This window comes from Pseudophryne corroboree (assembly GCF_028390025.1).
Source record: "Pseudophryne corroboree isolate aPseCor3 chromosome 10 unlocalized genomic scaffold, aPseCor3.hap2 SUPER_10_unloc_2, whole genome shotgun sequence".
NCBI lineage: Eukaryota > Metazoa > Chordata > Amphibia > Anura > Myobatrachidae > Pseudophryne > Pseudophryne corroboree.
Genome location: NW_026967473.1, coordinates 584,815 through 612,692, shown reverse-complemented (window position 1 = coordinate 612,692; position 27,878 = coordinate 584,815). Strand labels below are relative to the sequence as shown.

Here is a 27,878-nt window from a genome sequence, read left to right as displayed (position 1 = left end):
GATTGCTCCAGTGACTAGTGTATATGTGTGTTGTACAGGCTGTGACAGTGCATTATGTCACAGTGTATGCAGAAAGCGTGACATGAGAAGGATTGCTCCAGTGACTAGTGTATATGTGTGATGTACAGGCTGTGACAGTGCATTATGTCACAGTGTATACAGAAAGCGTGACATGAGAAGGATTGCTCCAGTGACTAGTGTATATGTGTGTTGTACAGAGCTGTGACAGTGCATTATGTCACAGTGTATGCAGAAAGCGTGACATGAGAAGGATTGCTCCAGTGACTAGTGTATATGTGTGATGTACAGGCTGTGACAGTGCATTATGTCACAGTGTATGCAGAAAGCGTGACATGAGAAGGATTGCTCCAGTGACTAGTGTATATGTGTGATGTACAGGCTGTGACAGTGCATTATGTCACAGTGTATGCAGAAAGCGTGACATGAGAAGGATTGCTCCAGTGACTAGTGTATATGTGTGTTGTACAGGCTGTGACAGTGCATTATGTCACAGTGTATACAGAAAGCGTGACATGAGAAGGATTGCTCCAGTGACTAGTGTATATGTGTGTTGTACAGGCTGTGACAGTGCATTATGTCACAATGTATGCAGAAAGCGTGACACGAGAAGGATTGCTCCAGTGACTAGTGTATATGTGTGTTGTACAGGCTGTGACAGTGTATTATGTCACAGTGTATGCAGAAAGCGTGACATGAGAAGGATTGCTCCAGTGACTTCTATATACGTCTCTTGTACAGGGCTGTCAGCGCATCGTTGAAGATTGGCAGAAGATCTTGATGGTTCAGTCCCTTGTGGTCGGTCCCCATGAGGATATGAGGACTTGGCTGAAGTATGCGAGCTTGTGCAGCAAGAGCGGCCGTCTGGTGAGAACGTTATGACAGGTTTCCTGACGTTATTAGTTTTGCGTACGTCAGTCAGCGCGGAAAGGAGCCGTTCCTATATCTCCTTCCATTGCTGCGTTATAACGCCTGGCGTCCAGCGGTGGCAGCGGCTGCTCACCACGTCGCACGCTCTCTGGAATGATGTATTTAGTGTTTAGTTTATGTGTATGACTGTATACGGGTATTTGCTGTAATAACACAGCACACAATGTTTTTTCTCTGACGTCCTAGTGGATGCTGGGAACTCCGTAAGGACCATGGGGATAGCGGCTCCGCAGGAGACTGGGCACATCTAAAGAAAGCTTTAGGACTACCTGGTGTGCACTGGCTCCTCCCCCTATGACCCTCCTCCAAGCCTCAGATAGATCTCTGTGCCCGAACGAGAAGGGTGCACACTAGGGGCTCTCCTGAGCTCTTTGTGAAAGTTTTAGTTTAGGTTTATTATTTTCAGTGAGACCTGCTGGCAACAGGCTCACTGCATCGAGGGACTAAGGGGAGAAGAAGCGAACTCACCTGCGTGCAGAGTGGATCGGGTTTCTTAGGCTACTGGACATTAGCTCCAGAGGGACGATCACAGGTTCAGCCTGGATGGGTCCCGGAGCCGCGCCGCCGGCCCCCTTTCAGAGCCAGAAGAGCGAAGAGGTCCGGTGAAATCGGCGGCAGAAGACGATCCTGTCTTCAGATAAGGTAGCGCACAGCACCGTAGCTGTGCGCCATTGCTCTCAGCACACTTCACACTCCGGTCACTGAGGGTGCAGGGCGCTGGGGGGGCAGCGCCCTGAGACGCAATAAATCGATTAAAACCTTATATGGCTAAAATAAATGCATCACATATAACTCCTGGGCTATATGGATGCATTTAACCCCTGCCAAAACATATAAAAAAACGGATGATAAGGACGCCGAGAAAGGGGCGGAGCCTATCTCCTCAGCACACTGGCGCCATTTTCCCTCACAGCTCAGTTGGAGGGAAGCTCCCTGGCTCTCCCCTGCAGTCACTACACTACAGAAAGGGGTTAAAAAAGAGAGGGGGGCACAAATTAGGCGCAGTATAAACAATACAGCAGCTATAAAGGGAAAAACACTTATATAAGGTTATCCCTGTATATATATAGCGCTCTGGTGTGTGCTGGCAAACTCTCCCTCAGTCTCCCCAAAGGGTTAGTGGGGTCCTGTCCTCTATCAGAGCATTCCCTGTGTGTGTTCTGTGTGTCGGTACGTTGGTGTCGACATGTATGAGGAGAAAAATGATGTGGAGACGGAGTAGAGTGTCTGTAATAGTGTTGTCACCCCCTAGGGGGTCGACACCTGAGTGGATGTACTGTTGAAATTGCGTGACAGTGTCAGCTTTGTATAAAAGACAGTGGTTGACATGAGACAGCCGGCTACTCAGCTTGTGCATGTCCAGACGTCTCATACAGGGGCTTTAAAGCGCCCGTTACCTCAGATACAGACGCCAACACGGATACTGACTCCTGCGTCGACGGTGAAGAGACGACCGTGATTTCCAATAGGGCCACACATTGCATGATTGATGCAATGGAAAATGTTTACACTTTTCTGATAATATGAATACCACCAAAAAAAGGGGTATTATGTTTGGTGAGGAAAAACTTCCTGTAGTTTTCCTGAATCTGAAGAATAAAATGAGGTGTGTGATGATGCGTGGGTTTCCCCCCGATGACAATTGATAATTCTAAAAAGTTGTTGGCAGTATACCTTTTCCCGCCAGAGGTTAGGGTGCGTTGGGAAACACCCCCTACAGGGGATAAGGCGCTCACACGCTTGTAAGAACAAGGGCTCTACCCTCTCTTGAGATGGCCGCCCTTAAGGATCCTGCTGATAAAAAGCAGGAGGGTATCCTAAAATGTATTTACACACATACTGGTGTTATACTGCGACCAGCAATCGCCTCAGCCTGGATGTGCAGTGCATGGGTTGGCGTGGTCGGATTCCCTGACTGGAAATATTGATATCCTAGATAAGGACAGTATATTATTGCCTATAGAGCAATTAAAAGATGCATTTCTATATAGGCATGATGCACAGCGGAATATTTGCCGACTGGCATCAAGTATAAGTGCGTTGTATTCTACCAGTAAAGTGGTCAGGGATTCCAAACGGCATTTGGAAGTATTGCCTTAAAAAAGGGGATGTACCCTAGGTCGCCTCTCAAAATAAGACGCCGTATTATCAGGCGCAGTCCTGGTTGGCAAGCGGACAAAAGGGTTCCTCTTTTCTGCTCGTGACAGAGGGAGAGAAAAATGGCTGCAGAGATCAGCCAGTTCCCAGGAACAGAAACCCTTTTCCGCCTCTGCCAAGCCCTCAGTATGACGCTAGGGCTTTACAAGTTCAGGCACGGTGGGGGCCCGTTCTCAGTGAATTTCAGTGCGCAGTGGGCTCACTCGCAAGTAGACCCCTGGATCCTTCAGGTAATATTTCAGGGGTACAAATTGGAATTCGAGACGTATTCCCCTCGCCGTTTCCAAAAAGTCTGTTTTACCGACGTCTCCCGCTGACAGGGAGGCAGTTTTGGAAGCCATTCACAAGCTGTATTCCCAGCAGGTGATAATTAAGGTACCCCTCCTGCAACAGGGAACGGGGTATTATTCCACACTATTGTGGTACCGAAGCCAGACGGCTCGGTGAGACCGATTTTAAAATCTAAAATCTTTGAACACTTACATACAGAGGTTCAAATTCAAAATTGAGTCACTCAGAGCAGTGATTGCAAACCTGGAAGAAGGGGACTACATGATGTCTCGGGACATCAAGGAGGCTTACCTTCATGTCAAAATTTGCCCTTCTCACCAAGGGTATCTCAGGTTATGGTACAGAACTGTCACTGTCAGTTCAGACGCTGCCGTAGGGATGGTCCACGGCACTCCGGGTCTTTACTGAAGTAATGACCGAAATGATGATATTCCTTCGAAGTAAGGGAATTTTAGTTATCCCTTACTTGGACGATTCCCTGATATGGGTAAGATCCAGAGAACAGTTGGAGGTCGGTGTAGCACTAGGTAGTGTTGCGGCAGCACGAGTGGATTCTCAATATGCAAAAATCGCAGCTGGTTCCGACGACTTGTCTTCTGTTCCTAGGGATAATCCTGGACACAGTCCAGAAAGACGGTGTTTCTCCCGAAGGAGAAAGCCAGGGAGTTATCCGAGCTAGTCAGGAACCTCCGAAAACCGAACCAAGTCTCAGTGCATCAATGCACAAGGGTTCTGGGTAAAAATGGTGGCTTCCTACGAAGCAATCCCATTCGGCAGATTTCACACAAGAACTTTCCAGTGGAACCTACTGGACAAATGGTCCGGGTCGCATCTTCAGATGCATCAGCGGATAACCCTGTCACCAAGGACAAGGGTGTCCCTCCTGTGGTGGTTGCAGAGTGCTCATCTTCTAGAGGGCCGCAGATTCGGCATTCAGGACTGGGTCCTGGTGACCACGGATGCCAGCCTGCAAGGCTGGGGAGCAGTCACACAGGGAAGAAATATCCAGGGCTTATGGTCAAGCCTGGAGACATCACTTCACATAATATCCTGGAACTAAGGGCCATTTACAATGCCCTAAGTCAAGCAAAGCCTCTGCTTCAGGGTCAACCGGTATTGATCCAGTCGGACAACATCACGGCTGTCGCCCACGTAAACAGACACGGCGGCACAAGAAGCAGGAGGGCAATGGCAGAAGCTGCAAGGATTCTCCGCTGGGCGGAAAATCATGTGATAGCACTGTTAGCAGTGTTCATTCCGGGAGTGGACAACTGGGAAGTAGACTTCCTCAGCAGACACGACCTCCACCCGGGGGAGTGGGGACTTCACCCAGAAGTCTTCCAACTGATTGTAAACCGTTGGGAAAAACCAAAGGTGGACATGATGGCGTCCCGTCTTAACAAGAAACTGGACAGATATTGCGCAAGGTCAAGGGACCCTCAGGCAATAGCGGTGGACGCTCTGGTGACACCGTGGGTGTACCAGTCAGTGTATGTGTTCCCTCCTCTGCCTCTCATACCAAAAGTACTGAGAATCATAAGAAGGAGAGGAGTAAGAACGATACTCGTGGTTCCGGATTGGCCAAGAAGGACTTGGTACCCGGAACTTCAAGAGATGCTCACGGAAGACCCGTGGCCTCTACCTTTAAGAAAGGACCTGCTCCAGCAGGGGCCTTGTCTGTTCCAAGACTTACCGCGGCTGCGTTTGACGGCATGGCGGTTGAACGCCGGATCCTGAAGGAAAAAGGCATTCCAGATGAAGTCATCCCTACCCTGGTCAAAGCCAGGAAGGATGTAACCGCAAAACATTATCACCGCTTTTGGCGAAAATATGTTGCGTGGTGTGAGGCCAAGAAGGCCCCTACAGAGGAATTTCAACTAGGTCGTTTCCTCCATTTCCTGCAGACAGGACTGTCTATGGGCCTAAAATTAGGGTCCATTAAGGTTCAAATTTCGGCCCTGTCGATTTTCTTCCAGAAAGAACTGGCTTCAGTACCTGAAGTTCAGACATTTGTAAAAGGGGTACTGCATATACAACCTCCTTTTGTGCCTCCAGTGGCACCTTGGGATCTCAATGTTGTTTTGAGGTTCCTTAAGTCACATTGGTTTGAACCACTCACCACTGTGGACTTAAAATATCTCACATGGAAGGTGACGATGCTGTTAGCCCTGGCTTCAGCCAGGCGTGTGTCAGAATTGGCGGCTTTATCATATAAAAGCCCTTACTTAATTTTTCATTCTGACAGGGCAGAATTGAGGACTCGTCCTCAATTTCTCCCTAAGGTGTTTTCTGCTTTTCACATGAACCAACCTATTGTGGTGCCTGCGGCTACTAGGGACTTGGAGGACTCCAAGTTACTTGACGTTGTCAGGGCCCTGAAAATATATGTTTCCAGGACGGCTGGAGTCAGAAAGTCTGACTCGCTGTTTATCCTGTATGCACCCAACAAGCTGGGTGCTCCTGCTTCTAAGCAGACTATTGCTCGTTGGATTTGTAGTACAATTCAGCTTGCACATTCTGTGGCAGGCCTGCCACAGCCAAAATCTGTAAAAGCCCATTCCACAAGGAAAGTGGGCTCATCTTGGGCGGCTGCCCGAGGGGTCTCGGCTTTACAACTTTGCCGAGCAGCTACTTGGTCAGGGGCAAACACGTTTGCTAAATCCTACAAATTTGATACCCTGGCTGAGGAGGACCTGGAGTTCTCTCATTCGGTGCTGCAGAGTCATCCGCACTCTCCCGCCTGTTTGGGAGCTTTGGTATAATCCCCATGGTCCTTACGGAGTTCCCAGCATCCACTAGGACGTCAGAGAAAATAAGAATTTACTTACCGATAATTCTATTTCTCGTAGTCCGTAGTGGATGCTGGGCGCCCATCCCAAGTGCGGATTGTCTGCAATACTTGTACATAGTTATTGTTAACTAAATCGGGTTATTGTTGTTGTGAGCCATCTTTTCAGAGGCTCCTTCGTTGTTATCATACTGTTAACTGGGTTCAGATCACAAGTTGTACGGTGTGATTGGTGTGGCTGGTATGAGTCTTACCCGGGATTCAATATCCTTCCTTATTATGTACGCTCGTCCGGGCACAGTATCCTAACTGAGGCTTGGAGGAGGGTCATAGGGGGAGGAGCCAGTGCACACCAGCTAGTCCTAAAGCTTTCTTTAGATGTGCCCAGTCTCCTGCGGAGCCGCTATCCCCATGGTCCTTACGGAGTTCCCAGCATCCACTACGGACTATGAGAAATAGAATTATCGGTAAGTAAATTCTTATTATTGCATTTTAATGTCTTCTGCATTTGTCCCGTTTCCTAGAAGTGTCCCCGCTGCTGTTCTCATCCCCCCTCCCTCCCCCGGTGTGTGTTCTGACACCAGCTAAATACGCACAATGTGTTTTCCTTCTGGTGTAACGTGCGACTTACATGTAACATTGAAGGAGGAATGTAGATTACAGACGGCCGGGGTTGTGATGGAGCAGTAACACATGTCCGAGATCATGTTTCCCATTATATCACAATGAAAACCGTGTCAGCAATCTGTACAATAAACATGAAATGTGCGTTTTGTATTGGTGACACCCCCTGTGTGCACGTATCCTTCTGCCACGCCCACATCACCCCAGTGACCACCTACACAGGGACTCTCCGCATTTGTTGATTATTCATTTCCATAATTAGACTCTTTCCTACAATATAGTAATATCTAATTTCTCTGACGTCCGTAGTGGATGCTGGGTACTCCGTAAGGACCATGGGGAATAGACGGGCTCCGCAGGAGACTGGGCACTCTAAAGAAAAGATTAGGTACTATCTGGTGTGCACTGGCTCCTCCCTCTATGCCCCTCCTCCAGACCTCAGTTAGTATCTGTGCCCGGCCAGAGCTGGATGCACACTAGGGGCTCTCCTGAGCTTCCTAGAAAAGAAAGTATTTGTTAGGTTTTTTATTTTCAGTGAGATCTGCTGGCAACAGACTCACTGCTACGTGGGACTTAGGGGAGAGAAGTAAACCTACCTGCTTGCAGCTAGCTTGTGCTTCTAAGGCTACTGGACACCATTAGCTCCAGAGGGATCGAACACAGGGCCCGACCTCGATCGTCCGTTCCCGGAGCCGCGCCGCCGTCCCCCTTGCAGAGCCAGAAGATGGAAGAACCAGGAGAAAATCGGCGGCTGAAGACTCCGGTCTTCAATAAGGTAGCGCACAGCACTGCAGCTGTGCGCCATTGCTCCCACAGCACACCACACGCTCCGGTCACTGGTGGGTGCAGGGCGCTGGGGGGGAGCGCCCTGGGCTGCAATAAGTATACCTTTTTGGCAAATGTGCACATAATACAGTTATAAACTGTATATGTGCCTAATCCCCCGCCATACACATTATTAAAAAAGCGGGAGAAGCCCGCCGCGGAGGGGGCGGGGCTATCTCCCTCAGCACACCGGCGCCATTTTTTCTTCACAGCTCCGCTGGAAGGACGCTCCCCAGGCTCTCCCCTGCAGTATATGCAGTATACACTACAAGAAGGGTAAAAAAGAGAGGGGGGGCACATAAATTTAGGCGCAAAAGGTGATATAAGCAGCTATTGGGGGAAAATTCACTTTGTGTTAGTGTAAATCCCTCTGTTATATAGCGCTCTGGTGTGTGCTGGCATACTCTCTCTCTGTCTCCCCAAAGGACTTTGTGGGGTCCTGTCCTCAGTCAGAGCATTCCCTGTGTGTGTGCGGTGTGTCGGTACGGCTGTGTCGCCATGTTTGAGGAGGACGCTTACGTGGAGGCGGAGCAGGTGCCGATAAGTGTGATGTCGCCCCCTGCGGGGCCGACACCAGAGTGGATGGATATGTGGAAGGTATTAACCGACAGTGTCAACTCCTTGCATAAAAGGTTCGATGACGCATCTTTGGGACAGCCGGCATCTCAGCCCGCGCCTGCCCAGGCATCTCAGAGGCCATCAGGGGCTCAAAAACGCCCAATACCTCAGATGGCAGACACAGATGTCGACACGGAGTCTGACTCCAGTGTAGACGAGGATGAGACAAATGTACAGTCCACAAGGGCCATCCGATGCATGATTACGGCAATGAAAAATGTGTTGCACATTTCTGACATTAACCCGGTTACCACTAAAAAGGGTATTATGTTTGGGGAGAAAAAGCAGCCAGTGACTTTTCCCCCATCTGATGAGTTAAATGAATTGTGTGAAGAAGCGTGGTGTTCCCCAGATAAGAAATTAGTGATTTCTAAGAGGTTACTAATGGCGTACCCTTTCCCGCCAACGGATAGGTTACGTTGGGAAACATCCCCTAGGGTGGAAAAGGCGCTCACATGCTTATCAAAAAAGGTGGCACTGCTGTCTCAGGACACGGCCGCCTTAAAGGAGCCTGCAGATAGAAAGCAGGAAGCTATCCTGAAGTCTGTGTATACACACTCAGGTACTATACTGAGACCTGCTATTGCTTCAGCATGAATGTGTAGTGCTGCAGCAGCATGGTCTGATTCCCTGTCAGATAACATTGATTCCCTTGACAGGGATACTATTTTGCTAACCATAGAGCATATTAAAGACGTCGTCTTATATATGAGGGAGGCACAGAGGGACATTTGCCGTCTAGCATCTAGAATTAATGCAATGTCCATTTCTGCCAGGAGAGTATTATGGACTTGGCAGTGGACAGGTGATGCTGATTCTAAAAGGCACATGGAGGTTTTACCTTATAAGGGTGAGAAATTGTTTGGGGACGGTCTCTCGGACCTCGTATCCACAGCAACAGCTGGGAAGTCGACTTTTTTACCTCAGGTTCCCTCACAGCCTAAGAAAGCACCGTATTATCAAGTACAGTCCTTTCGGCCTCAGAAAGGCAAGCGGGTCAGAGGCGCATCCTTTCTGCCCAGAGGCAGGGGTAGAGGGAAAAAGCTGCACCAGACAGCCAGTTCCCAGGAACAAAAATCATCCCCTGCTTCCACTAAGTCCACCGCATGACGCTGGGGCTCCACAGGTGGAGCCAGGTGCGGTGGGGGCGCGTCTCCGGAACTTAAGCGACCAGTGGGTTCGCTCACAGGTGGATCTCTGGGTTCTACAGGTGGTACCTCAGGGATACAAGCTGGAGTTCGAGGCGTCTCCCCCTCGCCGTTACCTCAAATCAGCCTTGCCAGCTGCTCCCAAGGAAAGGGAGGTAGTACTGGCGGCAATTCACAAGCTGTACCTTCAGCAGGTGATAATCAAAGTTCCCCTCCTTCAACAAGGACGGGGTTACTATTCCACAATGTTTGTGGTACCGAAACCAGACTGTTCGGTGAGACCCATTCTAAATTTGAAATCCTTGAACACTTATATAAGGAAGTTCAAGTTCAAAATGGAATCGCTCAGGGCGGTTATTGCAAGCCTGGAAGAGGGGGATTTTATGGTGTCACTGGACATCAAGGATGCTTACCTACATGTCCCCATTTACCCACCTCACCAGGAGTACCTCAGGTTTGTGGTACAGGACTGTCATTACCAATTCCAGACGTTGCCATTTGGTCTGTCCACGGCACCGAGGGTATTTACCAAGGTAATGGCCGAAATGATGATACTCCTTCGAAAGAAGGGAGTTATAATTATCCCGTACTTGGACGATCTCCTTATAAAGGCAAGGTTCAAGGAGCAGTTGTTAGTCGGAGTAGCACTATCTCGGGAAGTGCTACAACAGCACGGCTGGATTCTGAATATCCCAAAGTTGCAGCTGGTTCCTACGACGCGTCTGCTGTTCTTGGGCATGATTCTGGATACAGAACAGAAGAAGGTGTTTCTCCCGGAGGAGAAGGCCCAGGAATTGTCATCTCTGGTCAGGGACCTCCTGAAACCAAAACAGGTGTCGGTGCATCACTGCACGCGAGTCCTGGGAAAGATGGTAGCTTCTTACGAAGCAATTCCCTTCGGCAGGTTCCATGCAAGGATCTTTCAGTGGGATCTGTTAGACAAGTGGTCCGGATCGCATCTTCAGATGCATCGGTTGATCACCCTGTCCCCGAGGGCCAGGGTGTCTCTGCTGTGGTGGCTGCAGAGTGCTCATCTTCTCGAGGGCCGCAGATTCGGCATTCAGGACTGGGTCCTGGTGACCACGGATGCAAGCCTCCGAAGTTGGGGGCAGTCACTCATGGAAGAAACTTCCAAGGACAGTGGTCGAGTCAGGAGACTTCCCTACACATAAATATTCTGGAACTAAGGGCCATTTACAATGCCCTGAGTCAAGCAGAACCCCTGCTTCAAAACCAACCGGTGCTGATTCAGTCAGACAACATCACGGCGGTCGCCCGTGTGAACCGACAGGGCGGCACAAGAAGCAGGATGGCGATGGCAGAAGCCACAAGGATTCTTCGATGGGCGGAGAATCACGTGCTAGCACTCTCAGCGGTGTTCATTCCGGGAGTGGACAACTGGGAAGCAGACTTCCTCAGCAGGCACGACCTCCACCCGGGAGAGTGGGGACTTCATCCAGAAGTCTTAAAGCTGATTGTAAATCGTTGGGAAAGGCCACAGGTGGACATGATGGCGTCCCGCCTCAACAAAAAGCTAATAAGATATTGCGCCAGGTCAAGGGACCCTCAGGCGATAGCTGTGGACGCTCTAGTGACACCGTGGGTGTACCAGTCGGTTTATGTGTTCCCTCCTCTTCCTCTCATACCAAAGGTACTGAGGATAATAAGAAAGAGAGGAGTAAGAACTATACTCATCGTTCCGGATTGGCCAAGAAGAACTTGGTACCCGGAACTACAAGAAATGATCTCAGAGGACCCTTGGCCTCTGCCGCTCCGACAGGACCTGCTGCAGCAGGGGCCCTGTCTGTTCCAAGACTTACCGCGGCTGCGTTTGACGGCATGGCGGTTGAACGCCGGATCCTAATGGAAAAGGGCATTCCAGAGGAAGTCATTCCTACGCTGATTAAATCTAGGAAGGATGTGACAGCAAAACATTATCACCGCATATGGCGAAAATATGTTGCTTGGTGTGAGGCCAGGAAGGCCCCAACAGAGGAATTTCAGCTGGGTCGATTTCTGCACTTCCTACAGTCAGGAGTGACTATGGGCCTAAAATTGGGATCCATTAAAGTCCAGATTTCGGCCCTGTCTATTTTCTTTCAAAAAGAACTGGCTTCACTGCCTGAAGTTCAGACGTTTGTTAAGGGAGTGCTGCATATTCAGCCCCCTTTTGTGAATCCAGTGGCACCTTGGGATCTCAACGTTGTGTTGGATTTCCTAAAATCACATTGGTTTGAGCCACTTCAGACCGTGGAGTTGAAGTATCTCACGTGGAAGGTAGTCATGCTGTTGGCCTTGGCCTCAGCTAGGCGTGTGTCAGAATTGGCGGCTTTGTCCTGTAAAAGCCCTTATCTGATCTTCCATATGGACAGGGCAGAATTGAGGACTCGTCCCCAATTTCTCCCAAAGGTGGTATCGGCGTTTCATGTGAACCAACCTATTGTGGTGCCTGCGGCTACTCGGGACTTGGAGGATTCCAAGTTGCTGGACGTAGTCCGGGCCCTGAAAATCTGTTTCCAGGACGGCTAGAGTCAGGAAAACCGACTCGCTGTTTATCCTGCATGCACCCAACAAGCTGGGTGCTCCTGCTTCTAAGCAGACTATATTGCTCGCTGGATCTGTAGCACGATTCAACTTGCACATTCTGCGGCTGGACTGCCGCATCCTAAATCTGTAAAAGCCCATTCCACGAGGAAGGTGGGCTCATCTTGGGCGGCTGCCCGAGGGGTCTCGGCTTTACAACTTTGCCGAGCTGCTACTTGGTCGGGATCAAACACTTTTGCAAAATTCTACAAGTTTGATACCCTGGCTGAGGAGGACCTGGAGTTTGCTCATTCGGTGCTGCAGAGTCATCCGCACTCTCCCGCCCGTTTGGGAGCTTTGGTATAATCCCCATGGTCCTTACGGAGTACCCAGCATCCACTAGGACGTCAGAGAAAATAAGAATTTACTCACCGGTAATTCTATTTCTCGTAGTCCGTAGTGGATGCTGGGCGCCCGTCCCAAGTGCGGACTCTCTGCAATACATGTATATAGTTATTGCTTAACTATAGGGTTTTGTTATGAGCCATCTATTGAGTGAGGCTCAGTTGTTGTTCATACTGTTAACTGGGTATGTTATCACGAGTGATACAGTGTGATTGGTGTGGCTGGTATGAGTCTTACCCTGGATTCCAAATCCTTTCCTTGTTGTGTCAGCTCTTCCGGGCACAGTTTCCCTAACTGAGGTCTGGAGGAGGGGCATAGAGGGAGGAGCCAGTGCACACCAGATATAGTACCTAATCTTTTCTTTAGAGTGTCCAGTCTCCTGCGGAGCCCGTCTATTCCCCATGGTCCTTACGGAGTACCCAGCATCCACTACGGACTACGAGAAATAGAATTACCGGTGAGTAAATTCTTATTTTTTCCAGCAGTCTGGTGAAAATACAACACTGTGTAAATGATCACAGGTTCCAGCAGTTCATCTATTCTCAGGCAGGGACACAGCATCAGGTTAGGTACATACAGTTTACACGTCACAGCATGGCAGCTCACATCCATATAGCTTCCTATCGTATCCCCACACCCCCATCCGGGCGACTGGGTCACCATCAGAAGCCCTGTGGCTCTGCACTGACACAACTTTAAAGGCAGATGTCAGGTGCTGCTAATTAGCCTTGTACATGGCTTACCACTGACCCTGGGAAATCCTGGACTGGATCTCATTACACAATGCTGCTCCACACTAACCTCATGTGAAAGCACGCCTTCCCTTTCACACTATATTAAAGTTACTTCTAACCTATCAACTTGTGAGCTGGAGATCTGGGCGACTTGTACCATGTTAGAGAAGAGCCCCTCTCTCTCCTGTACAGTAGTGTCACACAGAGCAGCATGTAACCTGGGGACTTGCTGCCAGCCATCGCTCGATTTTTGCAGTGCTGCGATCAGGTTAAAACTCAGCAAAACTGCGCAGGTGCGTCGTACGGGTACAAAGAGGATCGTTGCTGGGCGATGGATTTAACGAAGAATCCATCCGCACAGCCGATCGCAAGGAGACTGACAGGAAGAGGGCTTTTGTGGGTGTCAACTGACCGTTTTCTGGGAGTGGTTGGAAAAACACAGGCGTGTCCAGGCGTTTGCAGGGCGGGTGTCTGACGTCAATTCCGGGTCCAAAAAGACTGAAGTGATCGCAGCGGCTGAGTAAGTCCAAAGCTACTCAGAAACTGCACAAAACTTTTTAGTTTGCTCGGCTGCACAGGCGTTCTCACACTTGCAAAGCTAAAATACACTCCCCCGTGGGTGGCGACTATCTGATCGCAGCGCTGCAAAAAGTAGCTAGCGAGCAATCAACTGAGAATGACCCCCCTTGGTTCCATGAATGCATCCCAGTGTTCACTGAGACCATTGAACAAAACAAACTTTTCTTACTTTAGATTAAAGTTTTTGTTTAATTAATAACAAACCAGTATTACACATAAAATAATGCAATCAAAATATCTATTCAATCTAGAAGAGAACAGCGAGGCAGGTTTCCATTCCTATTCAGTGTCGCTGCTCGGGGAGTTCCTGGGCCTTCCCTCCAATATTCTCCAGCAGCACTTACCCTCCCCCACTCTCCTCACCCGAGGTCTCAGGCTGCGCCGGCGTCGCTCCAACCCGTGCCAGCGCTCTGCTTCAGCCATATTTGATGCTCATCCCTTCAGTGCTGCCCTGATTCCCTTTTAGGTCCCACCTCAGGGCAATCCTGCTGGCCTGTGGCACGGTAACGCCCACTTCAGGGCTCACTGCCCTAAAATATAATTACATTCATAACACAAAGTATTGTAGAACCTCTTATCACATGTTACATAAAAGGAAATAAATGCTAATATCGCCTTTCTGAAATTTCCACCAGTAGCCATTCATATTTCCTGTCCTGTCCCTGTGTCACAGCCACACTGCACACCAAGCCTTATGTCCTCAGGAGCGAGCAGCCCATGTCTGCTTAGCACAGACATCATTGGGATTCTCATTATCCCCTTCTTCACGTAGCTCAGCTTATAGGGAGGGGAGCTATTACACTCCCTGCCCTCCCGCGGCTCTCCCTGCCCTCCCGCAGCTCTCCCCTCTCCCTGCCCTCCCGCGCCTCTCCCTGCCCTCCCGCGCCTCTCCCTGCCCTCCCGCGGCTCACTCCCTGCCCTCCCGCGCCTCTCCCTGCCCTCCCTGTCCTCCCGCGCCTCTCCCTGCCCTCCCGCGCCTCTCCCTGCCCTCCCGCGCCTCTCCCTGCCCTCCCGCGCCTCACTCCCTGCCCTCCCGCGCCTTTCCCTGCCCTCCCGCGCCTTTCCCTGCCCTCCCGCGCCTCTCCCTGCCCTCCCGCGCCTCTCCCTGCCCTCCCGCGCCTCTCCCTGCCCTCCCGCGCCTCTCCCTGCCCTCCCTGTCTTCCCGCGCCTCTCCCTGTCTTCCCGCGCCTCTCCCTGTCTTCCCGCGCCTCTCCCTGTCTTCCCGCGCCTCTCCCTGTCTTCCCGCGCCTCTCCCTGTCTTCCCGCGCCTCTCCCTGCCCTCCCGTGCCTCTCCCTGCCCTCTTGTGGCTCTCCCCTCTCCCTGCCCTCTTGTGGCTCTCCCCTCTCCCTGCCCTCTCGCGGCTCTCTCCCTGCCCTCTCGCGGCTCTCTCCCTGCCCTCTCGCGGCTCTCTCCCTGCCCTCTCCCGGCTCTCTCCCTGCCCTCTCGCGGCTCTCTCCCGGCTCTCTCCCTGCCCTCTCCCTGCCCTCTCCCGGCTCTCTCCCTGCCCTCTCGCGGCTCTCTCCCTGCCCTCTCGCGGCTCTCTCCCTGCCCTCTCGCGGCTCTCTCCCTGCCCTCTCGCGGCTCTCTCCCTGCCCTCTCGCGGCTCTCTCCCTGCCCTCCCGCGGCTCTCTCCCTGCCCTCCCGCGGCTCTCTCCCTGCCCTCCCGCGCCTCTCCCTGCCCTCCCGCGGCTCTCGCGGCTCTCTCCCTGCCCTCTCGCGGCCCTCTCCCTGCCCTCTCGCGGCCCTCTCCCTGCCCTCTCGCGGCCCTCTCCCTGCCCTCTCGCGGCCCTCTCCCTGCCCTCTCGCGGCCCTCTCCCTGCCCTCTCGCGGCTCTCTCCCTGCCCTCCCGCGGCTCTCTCCCTGCCCTCCCGCGGCTCTCTCCCTGCCCTCCCGCGCCTCTCCCTGCCCTCCCGCGCCTCTCCCTGCCCTCCCGCGCCACTCTCCCTGCCCTCCCGCGCCTCTCCCTGTCTTCCCGCACCTCTCCCTGCCCTCCCGCGCCACTCTCCCTGCCCTCCCGCGCCTCTCCCTGTCTTCCCGCGCCTCTCCCTGCCCTCCCGCGGCTCTCCCCTCTCCCTGCCCTCCCGCGGCTCTCTCCCTGCCCTCCCGCGGCTCTCTCCCTGCCCTCCCGCGGCTCTCTCCCTGTCTTCCCGCGCCTCTCCCTGTCTTCCCGCGCCTCTCCCTGTCTTCCCGCGCCTCTCCCTGGCCTCCCGCGGCTCTCCCCTCTCCCTGCCCTCTCGCGGCCCTCTCCCGGCCCTCTCCCGGCTCTCTCCCTGCCCTCTCGCGGCTCTCTCCCTGCCCTCTCGCGGCTCTCTCCCTGCCCTCTCGCGGCTCTCTCCCTGCCCGCTCTCTCCCTGCCCTCTCGCGGCTCTCTCGCGGCCCTCTCCCTGCCCTCTCGCGGCCCTCTCCCTGCCCTCTCGCGGCCCTCTCCCTGCCCTCTCGCGGCTCTCTCCCTGCCCTCTCGCGGCTCTCTCCCTGCCCTCTCGCGGCTCTCTCCCTGCCCTCTCGCGGCTCTCTCCCTGCCCTCTCGCGGCTCTCTCCCTGCCCTCCCGCGGCTCTCTCCCTGCCCTCCCGCGGCTCTCTCCCTGCCCTCCCGCGGCTCTCTCCCTGCCCTCCCGCGGCTCTCTCCCTGCCCTCCCGCGGCTCTCTCCCTGCCCTCCCGCGGCTCTCTCCCTGCCCTCCCGCGGCTCTCTCCCTGCCCTCCCGCGGCTCTCTCCCTGCCCTCCCGCGCCTCTCCCTGCCCTCCCGCGGCTCTCCCCTCTCCCTGCCCTCTCGCGGCTCTCTCCCTGCCCTCTCGCGGCTCTCTCCCTGCCCTCTCGCGGCTCTCTCCCTGCCCTCCCGCGGCTCTCTTCCTGCCCTCCCGCGGCTCTCTCCCTACCCTCCCGCGGCTCTCTCCCTGCCCTCCCGCGCCTCTCCCTGCCCTCCCGCGCCACTCTCCCTGCCCTCCCGCGCCTCTCCCTGTCTTCCCGCGCCTCTCCCTGCCCTCCCGCGGCTCTCCCCTCTCCCTGCCCTCCCGCGGCTCTCTCCCTGCCCTCCCGCGCCTCTCCCTGTCTTCCCGCGCCTCTCCCTGTCTTCCCGCGCCTCTCCCTGGCCTCCCGCGGCTCTCCCCTCTCCCGGCCCTCTCGCGGCCCTCTCCCTGCCCTCTCGCGGCTCTCTCCCTGCCCTCTCGCGGCTCTCTCCCTGCCCTCTCGCGGCTCTCTCCCTGCCCTCTCGCGGCTCTCTCCCTGCCCTCTCGCGGCTCTCTCCCTGCCCTCTACCTGCCCTCTCCCTGCCCTCTCGCGGCTCTCTCCCTGCCCTCTCGCGGCTCTCTCCCTGCCCTCTCGCGGCTCTCTCCCTGCCCTCTCGCGGCTCTCTCCCTGCCCTCTCGCGGCTCTCTCCCTGCCCTCTCGCGGCTCTCCCCTGCCCTCTCGCGGCTCTCTCCCTGCCCTCTCGCGGCTCTCTCCCTGCCCTCCCGCGGCTCTCTCCCTGCCCTCCCTCTCTCCCTGCCCTCCCTCTCTCCCTGCCCTCCCTCTCTCCCTGCCCTCCCGCGCCACTCTCCCTGCCCTCCCGCGCCACTCTCCCTGCCCTCCCGCGCCACTCTCCCTGCCCTCCCGCGCCACTCTCCCTGCCCTCCCGCGCCACTCTCCCTGCCCTCCCGCGCCACTCTCCCTGCCCTCCCGCGCCACTCTCCCTGCCCTCCCGCGCCACTCTCCCTGCCCTCCCGCGCCACTCTCCCTGCCCTCCCGCGCCACTCTCCCTGCCCTCCCGCGCCACTCTCCCTGCCCTCCCGCGCCTCTCCCTGCCCTCCCGCGCCTCTCCCCTCTCCCTGCCCTCTCGCGGCTCTCTCCCTGCCCTCCCGCGGCTCTCTCCCTGCCCTCTTGCGGCTCTCTCCTTGCCCTCCCGCGGCTCTCTCCCTGCCCTCTCGCGGCTCTCTCCCTGCCCTCTCGCGGCTCTCTCCCTGCCCTCTCGCGGCTCTCTTCCTGCCCTCCCGCGCCTCTCCCATGCCCTCCCGCGGCTTCCCCCTCTCCCTGCCCTCCCGCGGCTCTCTCCCTGCCCTCCCGCGGCTCTCTCCCATGCCCTCCCGCGGCTCTCCCCTCTCCCTGCCCTCCCGCGGCTCTCTCCCTGCCCTCCCGCGGCTCTCTCCCTGCCCTCCCGCGGCACTCTCCCTGCCCTCCCGCGCCACTCTCCCTGCCCTCCCGCGCCACTCTCCCTGCCCTCCCGCGCCACTCTCCCTGCCCTCCCGCGCCACTCTCCCTGCCCTCCCGTGCCTCTCTCCGCGCCACTCTCCCTGCCCTCCCGCGCCACTCTCCCTGCCCTCCCGCGCCACTCTCCCTGCCCTCCCGCGCCACTCTCCCTGCCCTCCCGCGCCACTCTCCCTGCCCTCCCGCGCCACTCTCCCTGCCCTCCCGCGCCACTCTCCCTGCCCTCCCGCGCCACTCTCCCTGCCCTCCCGCGCCACTCTCCCTGCCCTCCCGCGCCACTCTCCCTGCCCTCCCGCGGCTCTCCCTGTCTTCCCGCGGCTCTCCCCTCTCCCTGCCCTCTCGCGGCTCTCTCCCTGCCCTCTCGCGGCTCTCTCCCTGCCCTCTCGCGGCTCTCTCCCTGCCCTATCGCGGCTCTCTCCCTGCCCTCTCGCGGCTCTCTCCCTGCCCTCCCTCTCTCCCTGCCCTCCCGCGGCTCTCTCCCTGCCCTCCCGCGGCTCTCTCCCTGCCCTCTCCCGGCCCTCTCTGCTCTCTCCCAGCTCACCTATATGCAAAATCCTGACAGAGGCCCAGTATTCCCTGTAGGGTGGTGGTCCACGCCACCACCTGAGGGGGAACTCGCTTGCCACCGATACCGAAGTGTGGTGAGCGCAGCTGCTATACTCAGTGTCGGGATTCCGGCGTCAGTCTCCTGACCGCCGGGAACCTGACAGTGGGGAATTCCTACTGAATCGCCTGGAGCAAAGCAGAAACAGTGACAGCCACGTCTTGTAGCTGACATCAGTGCTGCCATGACATTATCTGTGTGTTGTGTATGTGATTGCAGCCTGTTGATGTGTCACCCAGTTCAGGCCGTAAGAGTGTATTCTGCTTCTTTCCCTCCGCAGGCGCTGTCACACAAGACATTAGTGATGCTGCTGGGTGTGGACCCAGCGCTGGAGAGCGACCAGCCCTTACCCACCGCTCACCCGCAGGTCACCTATGCCTACATGAAGTACATGTGGAAGAGTACGCGAAAGGTACTGAGCGTGCACCCGTGCTGTGTGTGTAGCTGGGAACACAGACTGAAGAGTGACTCAGAGGTTCCGCTGGCTGGGAGCAGACACAGGGCTGATGAAGGGAAGGAGCGGTGCCATCACACTGCAGCCGGGCTGATGAAGGGAGGGAGCGGTGCCATCACACTGCAGCCGGGCTGATGGAGGGAGGGAGCGGTGCCATCACACTGCAGCCGGGCTGATGAAGGGAGGGAGCGGTGCCATCACACTGCAGCCGGGGCTGATGAAGGGAGGGAGCGGTGCCATCACACTGCAGCCGGGGCTGATGAAGGGAGGGAGCGGTGCCATCACACTGCAGCCGGGGCTGATGAAGGGAGGGAGCGGTGCCATCACACTGCAGCCGGGGCTGATGGAGGGAGGGAGCGGTGCCATCACACTGCAGCCGGGCTGATGAAGGGAGGGAGCGGTGCCATCACACTGCAGCCGGGGCTGATGGAGGGAGGGAGCGGTGCCATCACACTGCAGCCGGGCTGATGGAGGGAGGGAGCGGTGCCATCACACTGCAGCCGGGCTGATGGAGGGAGGGAGCGGTGCCATCACACTGCAGCCGGGCTGATGGAGGGAGGGAGCGGTGCCATCACACTGCAGCCGGGCTGATGAAGGGAGGGAGCGGTGCCATCACACTGCAGCCGGGGCTGATGAAGGGAGGGAGCGGTGCCATCACACTGCAGCCGGGCTGATGAAGGGAGGGAGCGGTGCCATCACACTGCAGCCGGGCTGATGAAGGGAGGGAGCGGTGCCATCACACTGCAGCCGGGGCTGATGAAGGGAGGGAGCGGTGCCATCACACTGCAGCCGGGCTGATGGAGGGAGGGAGCGGTGCCATCACACTGCAGCCGGGCTGATGAAGGGAGGGAGCGGTGCCATCACACTGCAGCCGGGGCTGATGAAGGGAGGGAGCGGTGCCATCACACTGCAGCCGGGCTGATGAAGGGAGGGAGCGGTGCCATCACACTGCAGCTGGGCTGATGAAGGGAGGGAGCGGTGCCATCACACTGCAGCCGGGGCTGATGGAGGGAGGGAGCGGTGCCATCACACTGCAGCCGGGCTGATGAAGGGAGGGAGCGGTGCCATCACACTGCAGCCGGGGCTGATGAAGGGAGGGAGCGGTGCCATCACACTGCAGCCGGGCTGATGGAGGGAGGGAGCGGTGCCATCACACTGCAGCCGGGCTGATGAAGGGAGGGAGCGGTGCCATCACACTGCAGCCGGGGCTGATGAAGGGAGGGAGCGGTGCCATCACACTGCAGCCGGGGCTGATGAAGGGAGGGAGCGGTGCCATCACACTGCAGCCGGGGCTGATGAAGGGAGGGAGCGGTGCCATCACACTGCAGCCGGGCTGATGAAGGGAGGGAGCGGTGCCATCACACTGCAGCCGGGGCTGATGGAGGGAGGGAACGGTTATTTGCACCTTCAGGATTGTTAGAGATTTGTTTTATACCGGGGAAACGTGTGAATGGTTTGGTGTAACGAGAGACATGCACACGTCATATTGCACACACCGTATGACGCGTCTCTCTGCTCCTCCAATCAGTTTCATCTCTCCAGCCTTTGGTTACGCCCCCCGTCATTTATTTTCTACTTTGTCCATTTGAATTTCTCTTCCTGTCTCTTCCTCCCACATGCCCCTCGTGCGACACAGATTGAGGCGTTCCAGCACATGCAGAAGTTTGTGAATAATGTCCAGCTGCAGGCGCAGCACCTCGCAGATGACCCGCAGCGTAAGCAGGAGCTGCAGAAGCTGATGGCCAGGTCAGCCTCGGTGCCCGCTGCCTCCCCTGGCGTCGGCTGGATGGCGTCCGATCTAATCTCCACTTCTTCTCCTAGGTGTTTTCTGAAACTCGGTGAATGGCAGCTGAATTTGCAAGGTATTAATGAGTGTACAATCCCCAACGTTCTGGAGTACTACAACGCTGCCACAGAGCATGACCACAACTGGTACAAGGTGAGAGCCTGCGGCTGGGGACCGCGCTGCGCATCTGGTTCCTCATTCCTTAATGGCGCTGTCTGTCTTGTAGGCCTGGCACGCTTGGGCTGTCATGAACTTTGAGGCAGTGCTACACTTCAAACACCAAAACCACCCGCGGGAGGAGAAGAAGGTCCGCCACCCAAGCAATGCCAGCGCCAACACGGAGGGCAGCGAAAGTGAAAGTGAAGGAGACAGCCCGGAGAATAGTCCCTTGCCCTCTCCTGTACAGAAGAAGCCACCAGAGGTATGACTTGTGTGAGGCATGGGGGTTGGGGGGAGACTGATGAATGTTTCCTCAGCCCCAATCAGCTCATTAGGAAGCAGCAGTATTTCCAAGCCTCATGCTTCAGTTCTAGCACTTCAGTGCTGCACTCAGCAAATGTGCCTGGCACTGCCCACTGACTCTGCCTGGCACTGCCCACTGACTCTGCCCACTAACTCTGCCTGGCACTGACTCTGCCTGGCACTGCCCACTGACTCTGCCTTGCACTGCCCACTGGCACTGCCCACTGACTCTGCCTTACACTTCCCACTGGCTCTGCCTTACACTGCCCACTGACTCTGCCTTGCACTGCCCACTGGCACTGCCCACTGACTCTGCCTGGCACTGCCCACTGACTCTGCCTGGCACTGACTCTGCCTGGCACTGCCCACTGACTCTGCCTGGCACTGACTCTGCCTGGCACTGCCCACTGACTCTGCCTGGCACTGACCACTGACTCTGCCCACTAACTCTGCCTGGCACTGACTCTGCCTGGCACTGCCCACTGACTCTGCCTTGCACTGCCCACTGGCACTGCCCACTGACTCTGCCTGGCACTGCCCACTGACACTGCCCACTGACTCTGCCTTACACTGCCCGCTGGCTCTGCCTGGCACTGCCCACTGACACTGCCCTCTGGCTCTGCCTGGCACCTCCTGTACCGCCCACTGGCTCCTCTCTGGGTTGTGGCAGCAATACAGGAGTGTGCGCTCGCCTCACCGTGTGTTCCCAGCCAGCACTGACCCCATATCATGGTGAGTGGGCCCTAGAAGGGAAGCGGAGTGAATTGTGCTTTGTGATTTACATTCCGCCATATGACCAAGGCTCTGCTTTGTACACAGGATATCTCTCACACCCTCCTGCAGTACACCGTGCCAGCCGTGCAGGGATTCTTCCGCTCCATCTCTCTCTCACGGGGAAACAACCTGCAGGACACCCTGAGGTAAGAGTCACCTGCCGCCTTCCCACGCTCTATCCTCCAGCCGTCTCTGTGCCCAGCCGTGCGGCATACTGACAGATGGGCACACGTTCCTCAGTGATCTGAAATCAGTTACTAGATGCTCGCTGACTGTGTGTGTGTGTGTGTGTGTGTGTGTGTGTGTGTGTGTGTGTGTATGTGTGTGTGTGTAGTGGTGTGTGTGTGTGTATGTGTGTGTGTGTGTGTGTGTGTGTGTGTGTGTGTGTGTGTGTGTAGTGGTGTGTGTGTGTGTATGTGTGTGTGTGTGTGTGTGTGTGTGTGTGTGTGTATATGTGTGTATGTGTGTGTATGTGTGTGTGTGTAGTGGTGTGTGTGTGTGTATGTGTGTGTGTGTGTGTGTGTGTATGTGTGTGTGTGTATGTGTGTGTGTGTGTGTGTGTGTGTATGTGTGTGTGTGTGTGTGTGTGTGTGTGTATGTGTGTGTGTGTGTGTGTGTGTATGTGTGTGTGTGTGTGTGTGTGTGTGTGTGTGTGTGTGTGTGTGTGTGTAGCATTGTCTGTTACCTGGGTGGTGGATGCAGCTTGACATTGTGATAATAGCTGTGTGTGTGATCAGCCAGAACAATATGATGTATGTCCCCTCGTGTTACTAGTGAAGTATAGAGTATGTTACCAGGCACGTTGTTGGTGTGGCCTCTGTGTGTAGTGAGTTGCAGCCAGTGCTCTGTATGTATGTCCCCTCGTGTTACTAGTGAAGCATAGAGTATGTTACCAGGCACGTTGTTGGTGTGGCCTCTGTGTGTAGTGAGATGCAGCCAGTGCTCTGTATGTATGTCCCCTCGTGTTACTAGTGAAGCATAGAGTATGTTACCAGGCATGTTGTTGGTGCGGCCTCTGTGTGTAGTGAGATGCAGCCAGTGATCTGTATGTATGTCCCCTCGTGTTACTAGTGAAGTATAGAGTATGTTACCAGGCATGTTGTTGGTGCGGCCTCTGTGTGTAGTGAGTTGCAGCCAGTGCTCTGTATGTATGTCCCCTCGTGTTACTAGTGAAGCATAGAGTATGTTACCAGGCACGTTGTTGGTGTGGCCTCTGTGTGTAGTGAGATGCAGCCAGTGCTCTGTATGTATGTCCCCTCGTGTTACTAGTGAAGCATAGAGTATGTTACCAGGCATGTTGTTGGTGCGGCCTCTGTGTGTAGTGAGATGCAGCCAGTGATCTGTATGTATGTCCCCTCGTGTTACTAGTGAAGTATAGAGTATGTTACCAGGCATGTTGTTGGTGCGGCCTCTGTGTGTAGTGAGTTGCAGCCAGTGCTCTGTATGTATGTCCCCTCGTGTTACTAGTGAAGCATAGAGTATGTTACCAGGCACGTTGTTGGTGTGGCCTCTGTGTGTAGTGAGTTGCAGCCAGTGTTCTGTATGTATGTCCCCTCGTGTTACTAGTGAAGCATAGAGTATGTTACCAGGCACGTTGTTGGTGTGGCCTCTGTGTGTAGTGAGATGCAGCCAGTGCTCTGTATGTATGTCCCCTCGTGTTACTAGTGAAGCATAGAGTATGTTACCAGGCATGTTGTTGGTGCGGCCTCTGTGTGTAGTGAGATGCAGCCAGTGATCTGTATGTATGTCCCCTCGTGTTACTAGTGAAGTATAGAGTATGTTACCAGGCATGTTGTTGGTGCGGCCTCTGTGTGTAGTGAGTTGCAGCCAGTGCTCTGTATGTATGTCCCCTCGTGTTACTAGTGAAGCATAGAGTATGTTACCAGGCACGTTGTTGGTGTGGCCTCTGTGTGTAGTGAGTTGCAGCCAGTGTTCTGTATGTATGTCCCCTCGTGTTACTAGTGAAGTATAGAGTATGTTACCAGGCATGTTGTTGGTGCAGCCTCTGTGTGTAGTGAGATGCAGCCAGTGATCTGTATGTATGTCCCCTCGTGTTACTAGTGAAGTATAGAGTATGTTACCAGGCACGTTGTTGGTGCAGCCTCTGTGTGTAGTGAGATGCAGCCAGTGATCTGTATGTATGTCCCCTCGTGTTACTAGTGAAGCATAGAGTATGTTACCAGGCACGTTGTTGGTGTGGCCTCTGTGTGTAGTGAGTTGCAGCCAGTGCTCTGTATGTATGTCCCCTCGTGTTACTAGTGAAGTATAGAGTATGTTACCAGGCACGTTGTTGGTGCAGCCTCTGTGTGTAGTGAGATGCAGCCAGTGATCTGTATGTATGTCCCCTCGTGTTACTAGTGAAGTATAGAGTATGTTACCAGGCACGTTGTTGGTGCGGCCTCTGTGTGTAGTGAGTTGCAGCCAGTGCTCTGTATGTATGTCCCCTCGTGTTACTAGTGAAGCATAGAGTATGTTACCAGGCATGTTGTTGGTGCGGCCTCTGTGTGTAGTGAGATGCAGCCAGTGATCTGTATGTATGTCCCCTCGTGTTACTAGTGAAGTATAGAGTATGTTACCAGGCATGTTGTTGGTGCAGCCTCTGTGTGTAGTGAGATGCAGCCAGTGATCTGTATGTATGTCCCCTCGTGTTACTAGTGAAGTATAGAGTATGTTACCAGGCACGTTGTTGGTGCGGCCTCTGTGTGTAGTGAGTTGCAGCCAGTGCTCTGTATGTATGTCCCCTCGTGTTACTAGTGAAGCATAGAGTATGTTACCAGGCATGTTGTTGGTGCGGCCTCTGTGTGTAGTGAGATGCAGCCAGTGATCTGTATGTATGTCCCCTCGTGTTACTAGTGAAGTATAGAGTATGTTACCAGGCATGTTGTTGGTGCAGCCTCTGTGTGTAGTGAGATGCAGCCAGTGATCTCTGTATGTATGTCCCCTCGTGTTACTAGTGAAGCATAGAGTATGTTACCAGGCACGTTGTTGGTGCGGCCTCTGTGTGTAGTGAGTTGCAGCCAGTGCTCTGTATGTATGTCCCCTCGTGTTACTAGTGAAGTATAGAGTATGTTACCAGGCATGTTGTTGGTGCGGCCTCTGTGTGTAGTGAGATGCAGCCAGTGATCAGTATGTATGTCCCCTCGTGTTACTAGTGAAGCATAGAGTATGTTACCAGGCATGTTGTTGGTGCGGCCTCTGTGTGTAGTGAGATGCAGCCAGTGATCTGTATGTATGTCCCCTCGTGTTACTAGTGAAGCATAGAGTATGTTACCAGGCATGTTGTTGGTGCGGCCTCTGTGTGTAGTGAGATGCAGCCAGTGATCTGTATGTATGTCCCCTCGTGTTACTAGTGAAGCATAGAGTATGTTACCAGGCATGTTGTTGGTGTGGCCTCTGTGTGTAGTGAGATGCAGCCAGTGATCTGTATGTATGTCCCCTCGTGTTACTAGTGAAGTATAGAGTATGTTACCAGGCATGTTGTTGGTGTGGCCTCTGTGTGTAGTGAGATGCAGCCAGTGCTCTGTATGTATGTCCCCTCGTGTTACTAGTGAAGCATAGAGTATGTTACCAGGCATGTTGTTGGTGCAGCCTCTGTGTGTAGTGAGATGCAGCCAGTGCTCTGTATGTATGTCCCCTCGTGTTACTAGTGAAGTATAGAGTATGTTACCAGGCACGTTGTTGGTGCAGCCTCTGTGTGTAGTGAGTTGCAGCCAGTGATCTGTATGTATGTCCCCTCGTGTTACTAGTGAAGCATAGAGTATGTTACCAGGCATGTTGTTGGTGCGGCCTCTGTGTGTAGTGAGTTGCAGCCAGTGCTCTGTATGTATGTCCCCTCGTGTTACTAGTGAAGCATAGAGTATGTTACCAGGCATGTTGTTGGTGCGGCCTCTGTGTGTAGTGAGTTGCAGCCAGTGATCTGTATGTATGTCCCCTCGTGTTACTAGTGAAGTATAGAGTATGTTACCAGGCACGTTGTTGGTGCGGCCTCTGTGTGTAGTGAGATGCAGCCAGTGCTCTGTATGTATGTCCCCTCGTGTTACTAGTGAAGCATAGAGTATGTTACCAGGCACGTTGTTGGTGCGGCCTCTGTGTGTAGTGAGATGCAGCCAGTGCTCTGTATGTATGTCCCCTCGTGTTACTAGTGAAGCATAGAGTATGTTACCAGGCATGTTGTTGGTGCGGCCTCTGTGTGTAGTGAGATGTAGCCAGTGATCTATATGTATGTCCCCTCGTGTTACTAGTGAAGTATAGAGTATGTTACCAGGCACGTTGTTGGTGCGGCCTCTGTGTGTAGTCAGTTGCAGCCAGTGCTCTGTATGTATGTCCCCTCGTGTTACTAGTGAAGTATAGAGTATGTTACCAGGCATGTTGTTGGTGCAGCCTCTGTGTGTAGTGAGATGCAGCCAGTGATCTGTATGTATGTCCCCTCGTGTTACTAGTGAAGCATAGAGTATGTTACCAGGCATGTTGTTGGTGCGGCCTCTGTGTGTAGTGAGATGTAGCCAGTGATCTATATGTATGTCCCCTCGTGTTACTAGTGAAGTATAGAGTATGTTACCAGGCATGTTGTTGGTGCAGCCTCTGTGTGTAGTGAGATGCAGCCAGTGATCTGTATGTATGTCCCCTCGTGTTACTAGTGAAGCATAGAGTATGTTACCAGGCATGTTGTTGGTGCTGCCTCTGTGTGTAGTGAGTTGCAGCCAGTGATCTCTGTATGTATGTCCCCTCGTGTTACTAGTGAAGCATAGAGTATGTTACCAGGCATGTTGTTGGTGCGGCCTCTGTGTGTAGTGAGTTGCAGCCAGTGATCTGTATGTATGTCCCCTCGTGTTACTAGTGAAGCATAGAGTATGTTACCAGGCACGTTGTTGGTGCAGCCTCTGTGTGTAGTGAGATGTAGCCAGTGATCTGTATGTATGTCCCCTCGTGTTACTAGTGAAGCATAGAGTATGTTACCAGGCATGTTGTTGGTGCTGCCTCTGTGTGTAGTGAGTTGCAGCCAGTGATCTCTGTATGTATGTCCCCTCGTGTTACTAGTGAAGCATAGAGTATGTTACCAGGCATGTTGTTGGTGCAGCCTCTGTGTGTAGTGAGATGCAGCCAGTGATCTGTATGTATGTCCCCTCGTGTTACTAGTGAAGCATAGAGTATGTTACCAGGCACGTTGTTGGTGCAGCCTCTGTGTGTAGTGAGATGTAGCCAGTGATCTGTATGTATGTCCCCTCGTGTTACTAGTGAAGTATAGAGTATGTTACCAGGCATGTTGTTGGTGAGGCCTCTGTGTGTAGTGAGATGCAGCCAGTGCTCTGTATGTATGTCCCCTCGTGTTACTAGTGAAGCATAGAGTATGTTACCAGGCACGTTGTTGGTGCAGCCTCTGTGTGTAGTGAGATGTAGCCAGTGATCTGTATGTATGTCCCCTCGTGTTACTAGTGAAGTATAGAGTATGTTACCAGGCATGTTGTTGGTGCAGCCTCTGTGTGTAGTGAGTTGCAGCCAGTGATCTGTATGTATGTCCCTCGTGTTACTAGTGAAGTATAGAGTATGTTACCAGGCATGTTGTTGGTGCAGCCTCTGTGTGTAGTGAGTTGCAGCCAGTGATCTGTATGTATGTCCCTCGTGTTACTAGTGAAGTATAGAGTATGTTACCAGGCATGTTGTTGGTGCGGCCTCTGTGTGTAGTGAGATGCAGCCAGTGCTCTGTATGTATGTCCCCTCGTGTTACTAGTGAAGTATAGAGTATGTTACCAGGCATGTTGTTGGTGTGGCCTCTGTGTGTAGTGAGTTGCAGCCAGTGATCTGTATGTATGTCCCCTCGTGTTACTAGTGAAGCATAGAGTATGTTACCAGGCACGTTGTTGGTGCGGCCTCTGTGTGTAGTGAGATGCAGCCAGTGCTCTGTATGTATGTCCCCTCGTGTTACTAGTGAAGCATAGAGTATGTTACCAGGCACGTTGTTGGTGTGGCCTCTGTGTGTAG

General features: G+C 54.2%; 1 protein-coding gene across 5 annotated transcripts in view; it reads left to right on the top strand.

Moving 5' to 3' along the window:
- Nucleotides 1–27,878, top strand: part of MTOR (mechanistic target of rapamycin kinase) — a 634,684-nt gene that overhangs the window by 336,290 nt on the left and 270,516 nt on the right. For 3 of the 5 annotated variants that reach the window (XM_063948690.1, XM_063948689.1, XM_063948688.1), the window contains exons 37-42: nt 760–885; nt 18,704–18,836; nt 20,497–20,623; nt 20,699–20,816; nt 20,890–21,084; nt 21,945–22,045. In XM_063948690.1, coding sequence (XP_063804760.1) covers nt 760–885; nt 18,704–18,836; nt 20,497–20,623; nt 20,699–20,816; nt 20,890–21,084; nt 21,945–22,045 — 800 coding nt within the window. The remainder of the gene's footprint in view (nt 1–759; nt 886–18,703; nt 18,837–20,496; nt 20,624–20,698; nt 20,817–20,889; nt 21,085–21,944; nt 22,046–27,878) is intronic. The other 2 variants (XM_063948692.1, XM_063948691.1) reach the window with 1 other exon arrangement.